Source organism: Tubulanus polymorphus, chromosome 1 (assembly GCF_964204645.1).
Source record: "Tubulanus polymorphus chromosome 1, tnTubPoly1.2, whole genome shotgun sequence".
Classification (NCBI taxonomy): Eukaryota; Metazoa; Nemertea; class Palaeonemertea; order Tubulaniformes; family Tubulanidae; genus Tubulanus; species Tubulanus polymorphus.
Window position 1 is genome coordinate 5848451 of NC_134025.1, and position 11171 is coordinate 5859621.

At 37.2% G+C, this 11171-nt stretch overlaps 2 protein-coding genes across 2 annotated transcripts in view; one reads left to right on the forward strand and one right to left on the reverse strand.

The window, feature by feature from the left end:
• LOC141915524 (uncharacterized) overlaps positions 1–1230 on the reverse strand; it is a 46677-nt gene extending 45447 nt beyond the window's left edge. Inside the window, exons 1-2 of the mRNA XM_074807091.1 lie at positions 1107–1230; positions 399–495 (exon numbers count right to left, since the gene is read on the reverse strand). Of these exons, the coding sequence (XP_074663192.1) occupies positions 399–495; positions 1107–1230 (221 nt within the window). The remainder of the gene's footprint in view (positions 1–398; positions 496–1106) is intronic.
• Positions 1231–5521: 4291 nt separating this feature from the next.
• LOC141915527 (uncharacterized) lies at positions 5522–11153 on the forward strand. The gene is made up of 15 exons (XM_074807094.1): positions 5522–5836; positions 7767–7937; positions 8124–8254; positions 8332–8475; positions 8566–8677; positions 8769–8835; positions 9034–9116; positions 9209–9307; positions 9399–9598; positions 9680–9872; positions 9964–10077; positions 10177–10299; positions 10473–10657; positions 10819–10920; positions 11033–11153. Exons 1-15 carry the CDS (start codon positions 5588–5590, stop codon positions 11151–11153), a joined length of 2094 nt encoding a protein of 697 aa, XP_074663195.1. The 5' UTR covers positions 5522–5587.
• Positions 11154–11171: the final 18 nt, after the last annotated feature.

The following is an 11171-nucleotide window of genomic DNA, read 5'->3' on the forward strand; positions in this document are numbered from 1 at the left end:
AAAAAAGGATCTATAGACTGTCTTTTTGCCATAATTGCATGAAACGGGGAATAGAATAGAACAGAACAAAACCGGTACAGATTGAGAGGAGGTTTAGGAATTAATTCTCTAAAAGAACCATAACACAAAATAACATGGGCTATTAGTCTATGGATACCCCATTCAATGGAGATAATGGAAGATTTTCTGGGAGAGGCTTCCAAAATATATCCTAGATCTGCTCTAGATGGAATTAGAATTGTAAAACCATTTTTCATACAACTTGACAGGATTGTGGTGCACAAAATCATAAGCCTATAAGATTTTCCTTAGAATTGGCTGAGGACTTGAAATAAGATCTACTTAAGAAATTAAACAAATAGTATTTCTGTTCATTGACAGTTCACTGATTTACTTACTAATGTCCGTTCGGACAATCCATACATTTTCCGCTATCGAAGTACTGACCAGCAGGACAACCACTTACACAATCTACACTACAATCACATACACCACCTACAAAATCATCATTAATCCTAATCAATTTTCAAGGATTCAAGAAGGTTTTGTGTTCTACTGTCTGAATTACAGAAAATAAGAACCATAAAAGAACATTTCACATGTAATTGATCTGTTTAAACAAAATTTTTACTAGACGCAATTTGGCCTTATTGCTTTTAGTGATAGGCGGTCAAAAATTTCACTTAAGGTCTTGTTTAAAATTTTATCAAGATCTGATACCATTTGAGTATCAGTAATTATTTTGACTATAGGATGCCTGATGTCAATAACTGTGGCAATTTATTGACTATTTTCATACCATATACATAAAGTACTGTAGCGTCCTTTCAACCTATGGAGTTATTATTGACCATTCTTTAGTTAGAGATTGTGTAAGCATGAAGAATTTATAGCTGTAGTACTGCTTATACTCTGAACAACAAAACTTGGTTTCTATATAAATAAATCATCGCGCAGTTACAAAATCAACATCAAACAACAAGATTCAACTTACCAACAGGTTTTATAAACTGCGACCCGCACAGATATAAGATGAACACAATCACAAAATTAATAAATCATCGCGCAGTTACAAAATCAACATCAAACAACAAGATTCAACTTACCAACAGGTTTTATAAACTGCGACCCGCACAGATATAAGATGAACACAATCACAAAATTAATTTTCCTTAAGGCAGAAACATCCCACAGCAGACTCCTAAAATATCTCGTTCCAAATTGAGCCATCCTCATCAATTATTTCCCATTTTCTGCTCATACAGCTCACAAATATTATATAAATAATAATAAGTACACGTTGTCCAGCAACGTTCACACAGTTCTACAGATATTAACTGACCACCTTCATCGTGCTAGTAGATACACACACAACCACGTCCACGAACAACAATTTCCAGCAATGCAATTGCAAAATTGAATTTGGTTTGTTTTTACTCTCACAGAATATCCACTTAAGTTACGAAATTATGTCTTAAGTAAACCGAACAAATCTAGATGTTACGGCTTCACACACGTCAGAACTATATAATATGGAAACGCGGCAAAAAGTGTCAATGTCATGCATGCAATGGTTTATGTCAAACAGGTTCCTGTAATTTCCGCATGTTCGACCTTGTAGTATTTCCGCATGTAAAAACATGTGCGGCTTGTGCTGCCGTCTTTTGGTAAATGACTGAACTAAAAGTTTTTCATGGCGACATTTTGAATGGAAAATCACTCAAGCGTGACCATGTTGAACGTAAAATTACCATCATCGATAATTATATTGGTCCTGGTTTCGATATTACATATGAGAGGTAAATCATGCTTATGCCAAAATCCATATAGATGCATTCTAGAAGATCTAGAAATGTGATGATATCATCGTTCAGATGTTCTTACGCCTTGCGGCATTTAGGAGCACTTCCAATTCGACCCTCACTTCCCAGAAGAACTTAACCCCATTGCGGCCTGCGGAACGGACGTAGTTGGCGGGGGCCCCGTTCGCCGCCGGCGTTACTTTATCTTTTTTGGTAGGATCATCAGATCATCAATTAGAAAAGGAAATTTTCAAGATGCTTGTTACGATAGAATTACTTCCTTTTTGTAGGATTCGGCACAAAACAGGATTTCTTAACTGTCTCTGAACACGGATCCGTTACAATGAAGTGCATCTCTTCGAATTCGTCTTCATCAGATCATGAAAACATTAAGAGATTTCAATGGAAAAAAGTAAATATGTTTTATCTTCAAATATAATTTTCTCAATGTATTCGAAGATCGAAAATTCATTTCTAGATTTTTAATCTTACAGAATGGTTTATATTTGAACACTTCACGTCTGGGTAACTACCGAATCAGTGCACCCAGTACTGGTGGTGAAAGTAGACTCATCATAATGCCTATAAGGTGGACTGATGCCGGCCGATACGCTTGTTATACCAGTGGAAAACGAGAAACACACTCCTCTTCCTCCAGCTCAAATTCAATTTTACTGAAAGATATCGTTCTTAAAGTAGCAGGTAATTTCTGGCAGTCTTCGAAAGATACGCTGCTTTTATCGTTTTGTCTAGAGAGCATAAACTGGACAGTCAAACTGGTTTTAAAAACTCACTACAACCAAGTGCTATTAATGCTTATCAGGGCCTTGATATGTATAATCATTTTACTTTCAGGGCCGCCTCATATTTCACTTCCTTATAAGAAAAGGCAAATCATCAAAGTCTCACCTGGTGGAAAAATTGTGCTGAAATGTACAGTCCATGCAGGCAACCCACGTCCTCGTGTCAGGTGGAGAAAGAATAAGCAGGTATTGGCGTTATATGGCTAGGTCTTTGGGACTTCAGTCGTCTAGAATAGAAATCGCTTAGAAAAAAAAACGAAAAATCTTTGTCAATAATGTATTTATCATCAATACTATTTTTTCAAGATTGTTCATGCCAACTTGAACCATTTGATAAATACATCGCTGACCATATTAGACATTCATCCATCAGACAGCGGTATCTATAAATGTGAAGCTCGTAATCGGTACGGTTTGACTTATTCACAACAACAAGTTGAACTTATTGTTGATGGTACGTACATCGGGATTTACTCATCTCGGGTGCAGTCGCGAACAGTAATGAGTATAAATCATCAATAATAATCAAATCATTTCTCTTTCTTTGAATCATATCTTGTATCATCTGATACGTCTTGTTCTCGGTCAATTATATCTTTTTCGTGTTTAGGCCTGTATTACGGGTCGGCGTTACCCAATACAGTGATTGCAATGAAGGGTGCAGATGTGAACTTATCTTGTGGAATTGAAACGACGCGAACCGAACCACCTTCCATCTACTGGTTCAAAGACGCCTCACCATTGAGATCATTCTGTCACCGTAGTCACAAGTACCATATTACAGAAGCATCATCCCATATTAGCGAAATGTGTCGTGTATTTTGTACACCATATGTCGTTTTTTTACAGGAAAAGCTGTCCATCTACGCTGTCTTTAACTAATGTACACGAGAATATGGAAGGTTACTATCGTTGTCTGGGAGAAGGGAAATCAAGGAATTTATCGCGTACATTCCAGCTAGTAGTAAGAGGTATCTTTCTTTGACCGTGTGATATTGTTAATTCTAATCTGAATCATCCGATTAAAAAACACCTCAATGAACTAAGTTCCGCAGTAGATTTTACGTTTTAATTTCCAGAGAAAGTGCATCTTGTCAGACAGCTTCCGACAAGGATAACCATCGATATTGGCTCTACGCTAAATGTCTCCTGTTACGCAGCTGGACGGCCGGCTCCGAGAGTTGTCTGGTACAAGGGCCGGTATGACGTACATAATCATAGCTGGGCAATTATTGGAGAGGATCAGCTACTTTTCAAAAAAGCAGTTACTATTTCCGACGAGGGTCACTATCGATGTACCGCGAGCAATTATTTGAACAGTCGTTCGCAAACGTTTTTCCTAAGGATCAACAGTAAGTCAATGAGGAAATCCATTACTGCAACGGATGACGTGTGTCTGGAAAAGCTACTTTCTGATTTTCACACGCATAACGAATCAATATAGATTCTGTATTCATATTTTCGTTCTCGTTATTGTATGTAGAGCCACCGGATCCACCATCGTCACTGTTCTATGAATTAATTCCTAGCAGAAATTCGGCTCATCTTCAGTGGAGACCAGGACGAAACGGTGGTGCGATAATCGAAGGGTACTTGATTACTATAACCAGCGAAATTACAATGGAGCAGTGGAAACCGATATTTGTTAAGTCTTACCAGGTATTAATGCAGGAAATCCGTTCGACGTGCAACCGTTATGATGGAAATCTCCCTTATCTTAAGAGGATGCCTTGCGTGAATTCGGTCGACGACGTTTCAGCAGTATGGAGGTGCAATCTTAGAAATTACTAAATACGTGTAGAATAAAAGTCGATTCCTTATCCTAATTCTTCTATGCTTTTTAAGGTTTCTGAAAAAAAAACAACGCAAGGAAAGGTCGTATTTGCTGTCTCTTCCCTCCCCAAATGTAACCAGCAATCCTGTTTTATTTCAGCTGGTGTACACGATCAGTCATCTACAACCAAACCAGATTTATTCGGTATTTGTCCAGGTTAGGAATCGACTCGGTTACAGTGAACCGGCTAATATTACAATCGTGACAGGCGCCGATTACAAAGATGGTATCGTCCAGCCTCAGCCAACCAGTGTGTAACTTCTGACAAATTCGCGATTACGCATATATAAAATTCTGGTATGTAAACATAACCTTAGCCCGGAAATTTCAAATTCAATTTTAGTCGCACCTGATGAATCTGAAACTTATAAAAAAGCTCAAGTTTGGATGATCGCTACAGCCTGCGTGTTGACTATATCAGTGGTTTTTCTGGTTGCAAATATTCTCATAACGCTGCATTTTAAACGGAGGAAGAGATCTAGCAGTAAGCCATTCGGAGCATTATCTACAGTAAAAACTTTTCAGTTCGATCATTTATCAATTTCAATGAAACTTAACCAACAAAAGTCAATTTTCAGGTGTATCTCCTGGTCGAAGTGAACGCGACGACGATACAACACGTGACTCGCTGGAAAACCAACAACGACCGATATATACTTATCACAATCCTTCATTCAGAGCCTCATCACCACGCAGTGAGAGAACATCGATCTATAATCATTCATAAAACTATTAAAAAGACACGTCATTTTGAAATTTTGTACCTTTTACGTTTCTATGCTGGTTTTAATTGTTAATGTTTGGATCAAAATGTATTGGAAAATAAATATTAATAATTGAACTGCTGCGATTTTCTGAGTATTTTTGAAACAAGGTTTCTGAATATTCATTAAGGATCACGGACATGGAATGAAGTATAGCGGGTATTGGTTGTTCTGCTAATGGGGATTAGACGTTATGTTTGTCGCGAGGTGTCTGGTTAAAAGTGAGAGTCTCGTTTATTAGAGTAGTATACTCATTACTGTTCGTGCGCGATAATTCCTGTGCTGTTTGTGTGCGAAGATTTTCACAGTTATCGCATAATTCTGTCCGATCGACGACTCGAGAGAGAGAGACAACTTGTATATCACACCCTAGTTTCATTTATCATGGATATTGATATTGATATTGATATTGATACTCGGCACGAGAAACGCCAAAACATGAACGATAACGATCAACCGGAGTCGACCATAAAAAACGGGCATCATCAGCCTCTGGCGGTTTCGCCGCTGTCATCGTTTGAATGCAGTAAATGGCCCGGATTCGGAGGTAGGCCGGTTAGTTTATCCGGGATAGAGTTTGACAAGCAATTAGATAGGATTTCACAATGGATAGACAAATGGGACCATGATCAGGTTCGTTTGGTTTTTATTTTTCCTTATTCTTAAGGTGCAGATAAAATATATGTCAGAAAAATATCTTTTTATATCTAAAATATGATAAAATCATATGCTAAAGTTTACTGTATAAAAGGAACATGGATTTGACAATTAATTATGAATGATAATCAGCCTAAGTTAATCCCAGTAAATATATAAACGTGTACCCCTCGCTGAGGTCCACATTGACCAAGCATTCTGTAACTGCATGTGGCAGAAGGGCTGTTTCTTTGGGCATTCAAACAGATCGAAACCACAACAAATTGTTCCTGTTAAAACATACATTCATCTATATTTTACTGTCACTATGAAGTATATATTTCATTATGCTTTATTTACCGATTAGCAACTCAATCGAATATGAATTTCCATTTGTTCGAAAATTGGTAGAAAGAGATTCCCACCAGTAAATATCCCAGTCGTTATCTATGGCTCTTACAGATTGCTGTTAATCCCACGTTCAATTAAGATCAAATATATTGAATTCCAGAACAATCAAACAGAGAAAGTATTTCGAGACTACTGTGTATTTGTCTTTCGACAAATGACCATTTACACAGATCGTTTGCAAATATGTCGTTGGATTCTCGAGGCAAATGTTCGAATGTTCTTGAGATTTTTATATATATATGTGATATATCCGAATCTGATACGATTACAAAATCTCCAGATGATTCTGCCTTATTTGACATGCTGGTTTAAATAACCATAAATACCAATGCAAGTGTTTTCAAGATACATCGACAATTGTGATTTTAAATCGGAAAAGTTTATATAAGGAGGAAGGAGTCAATCGCACTTAATATTCACAATTATACTATGGAATCGAGTCTATACATAAGTATATTTTACACTACTAAAACTGCTTTTCGGTTCGTACATAGGTTTGTCGTTATGTAAATAGCAGTTTTCCCACGATACGTCCTATTAATGTCGCATTAAGTCGTATTAATTAGTTATGATGGGAAAAGACTACGATTTTTTCTCACTTCAAAATACCGTTTGGTTATGTGTAACACGCGTCTCTTCTCTTCTACAATATGTATAACGCCGTTACGAAACCGTTCGTTAAAGAAATGCATTCAACTTAACTTGGAACATTTTTATATAACATGGTAATCACCGAAAGTAGCTAAGAATTTCGTAGACGAACTGCAAGGTGTGTAGTAGCGATGGAGACATTAACTGGTACCGGTGGTTTGGTATATCCTCGCAGACATCATTTCACTTACCTTCGTATACACCTGGCAAAACTATTCTTGAACAAGATAGAACACTCGTATCTGCATTTCATCTTTCTAGGATCTTCCAGGAGGAAAGCTGCGCTAACTATCGAGACTGAAACAAACTTCAATAGACTTTTCTGAAAGAGTTTCTGGCTTATAGAAGTAAATCCCAAAAATGTTTGGCGAAAGGTTCTGCATATAACTCCGTGACATTTTACGTCACGGGCTTTGGTCTATGTTAGAAATAGCAAACGCTATTCTTCTATCAGATTTCTTTAAAAAAATCCATTCCGGAAAACACCAAGCTACTGTTGGTAGTGGTACGATGCTGGTATAAAAGAGAAGCAGCGGTGGTTCTGAGATTGGGAGGTCCGGAGCCATTGGACGCTTGCTTATAGCCGGGCAGTTTAGACCTCGTGTCTCTCTACACGGCTGTGTGATGTATCTGTAGATGTCTTGTCTGCATTACTTCAGTAATAGATTTCAATATGATTTCGTTCAGTTCCTCCAATGGCGAGATTGACTTCCTTTTTTCATTGTGTCCTCGTCGAATTTATGAAAGATGATGACGAGCTGTGACTTGTTTTGTGCTCATCATATATATCCTTTTTTCTTCTATATATTCTTTCTATTATTCATATTTATTGTCATCATTTAGAGGCCTATGTGTATATTTCCAGCGGTGTTCAGTGCTGGAACTGCTTATACAACGAAGCGACTATTCACAGATCGAGCTTTTGAACTCAGTAATGTCGCCGGCACTTCATCGCGACTTCATCTACTCGGCCAGGAAAGATTACCCTACCAATCACTTCATACCTATCAGCACACATTATACACGTAGAATAAAGGTAAACATCATAGTCACATACAAAAACTCACTTCAAATGATGCATCTCAATTTCTAGAGAAAAATCTTAACGCGAGATAATTATTAAGAATTGGAAAAACATGTCGTTACTAAATACATTGCCTATTGACCCACCCACCCCTGAGAATGTATTTCAATTTGATGGATCTGAAATGTTCTCATTCAGGCGAGGCACCCCGTAACAAGTTTCTATCGGATGAAAAGTGCGTACCTTCAAGAGATAAAAGAAATAAATATGACCAGTACTGAAAGGTTGCCACAACTTGTACAATCGAAGCGAGTTCGAACAACAGACAGGTATTTGTTGAAGTACTTAATATCAATTTCTCTGCACACATAGAAACTTTATGAATTTTTTTATATATTCAATTCAGTGCTGGAAGATCTGATGTATCCAGTCAAGATACAGATGTTCAACTGCCGTATATTTCCAGTACAGAGTCGTCAGAAACGACAGACTCATCTGTTAACAACCGAAGCTTGATCGAGGATTCCCTCAAAGGGCCTGCTTGTCTTAGGTAATCTTTGTCGATATGTTCTTCAAATTGCGCATATAACTTATTCAATTACTAAGAAAATATTTTCTATTTATTTTGATTAACATCAAGATTCGTGAATATGGCTCCGCAACGACACATACAAGCAGAGAAGTCGTATATGTCTGATGACTTCATTCATGCATGGAAAAAACGAAGAAAAACGAACAACACACAAAAGCGGGTAGCGACAAATAGAATTTATTTTGATAAAGTACAGATAAAATGAGTAAAATGCTATTGTTAAATGCTTGTTTCGTTTTATTCATCGTCAGACACGAGAAAATAAGGCAATCAGTAGAGGACTGAGACTTGTTCATTGGTACACGAATATGTGGGATGGTAGGTTATGAAAATTATTTCACTTTCGGGGCTCTTATATCATATCACAGCCACTCGATGGATCGGTTATTTGCATGATTTCATGCATAGTTACTACATCGTTATTCAATTAATTAATGTCGCTTATTGCTGTGTAAGAACGTTCTAATTACTATGATATGACACGTAGTATACGCTGTTTCCATATATGCTATTCAGATATGAGACGGAAAGAATTTCTCCACAAATTGATATTGAAATTAGATGCACGTCAGCATTATTTCATGTCGAGTTTTCTATCAGTAAGTACTGGCCCTTCATCGTTGGAATTGAATAGCCACCTGCAATAATAAATAGAATATGTAATTCACCTCTAATCACTGTTTACTTATAGATAAAACGACATCGAGACTTCATTACATTGTTACCCGAAAATGTTGCTCTCAAAATCTTAGGATATTTGTCTCCAAAAGAACTATGCATCGCTGCAAAGGTTAACCATGCAATTTTGTTTATTACATATGTATATCTTACACCCGTATTTGAAAATATTTTTATTCAATTCCCATTGATATATGAAATAGGTTTCAAAGAAATGGAAAATCATGTGCGGCCACAACGAGTTATGGAAGGCGAAATGTGCTGAGGTGAAATTAGAATTCCCGCAAAAGAAACTGAGCCGAAATCCCGTATGGAAGAAACTATATAAACAAGGTTTATCGTCCAGAAGAAACTGGTTGCACGGTCGATGTAAAATCATTGACGTAAAAGGACACGCAAACAAGTACGTTCGTCTGATTTATGTGACGATTACTCTCGTAATATTATCTGCCTTCTAATTCGTGTAATGATGATATCATTATAGTGTCCTGTCAGTGATATTTGACGATAAAGGCAAACGACTGGTGAGCGGAAGTTTGGATCAGACGATCAGAATATGGAATGTTAATACAGGAACATTGTTATACACTCTGGAGGGTCATTCTCGAGGAATATGGAGTCTTCAGTTTTTCACTGCTGATTTTCTCATCAGCGGATCTTATGACTGTTCTATAAAGGTTAGAATACACCTCATGTTACAGAATACATATTTAACTGGCTTCGGCAATGATCGGCTGATAAATGGAAATCAACATTTGTCAAATTTAGATTTGGAATTTGCGGACTGGTGTTGCCGTGAGGACTATATTTGGACACGATGGTCCAGTTTGGGCGTTGGCCAGTAAAACTAAATTGATGGTTTCTGGATCTCAAGACACAACAGTAAGACTGACATTTTTGTAAAAATGATGATATAACAGAATGGATATCTTTTGTAATTTAAGGTCCAACGGATGACTGAAAATTCTATCTTGTATTCAGGCGAAGATCTGGGAAGTTACACGATGTTATCTGAAACATACATTACGTGGTCACACCGGTGCAGTATATACAGTCGATCTGAGCGACGATGAAACTTGGGTTCTAACAGGTTCTACCGATAGGGTAAGGGTTCGACTGGCATGTAATCATTCGGGTACATTGCAACATTAGAATGTGTTCTTTTCTCCTCACATATTTCAATCATGTCAAGAGGGATGTATACTATGTTACTGAAATATATCTTCTCTGGAACAAAAAAAAAATTCGAAATAAATAGAATAGAGTCATTTTTGCAGACTGTTCGTCTATGGAGGACGGATAACGGCAGTTGTGTGACTGTGATATCAGCTAGTCAAAGTACCTCGATCATGTCAGTGAGTTACAGTCGTGGTTTTATGGCCTGTTCATACGGCCATCATATCTCCATCTACAACATGGCTACCGGGGAACTTATCAGATCCTACCACGAACACCACAAAAGGTTAACTATTTCTTGATTCCGAATTCATGAACGTGCTTCTTTCATCTGGTGGAAATATTACATATTAAGTTATTTTTACCTTTGTTAAATAAACACGCACCTAATTCGGTGAAATGAGGTGAGAAATGTAAGATTATCTAATCTTATATTTACTGTTGCAGAATTGAAAGTATTAAATTGAAGATTTCTGATCCTGTGATCGGTGAAGGTATTCTCATTACCGGTGGAAAGGATAATATGGTTAAATACTGGGATATCACTTTGTAAGTAAATGTGGAAACAAAATGACCTTGTGAATCGGGACTGTAACCGCAGTTCTAAATTGGATTTTAACTCAGGACTTTGTAATCAGAATTTGGTAATTCCTCATTTCAGAGACAATAGCTTACACACTTTTATCGGACACACAAATCAGATAAACTGCATAACATTCGATGAGCTGAGAATTGCGAGTGCGTCCTACGATCATTCGATAAAAATATGGGATTTTTCATAAATAAAATCAAAATCGAAA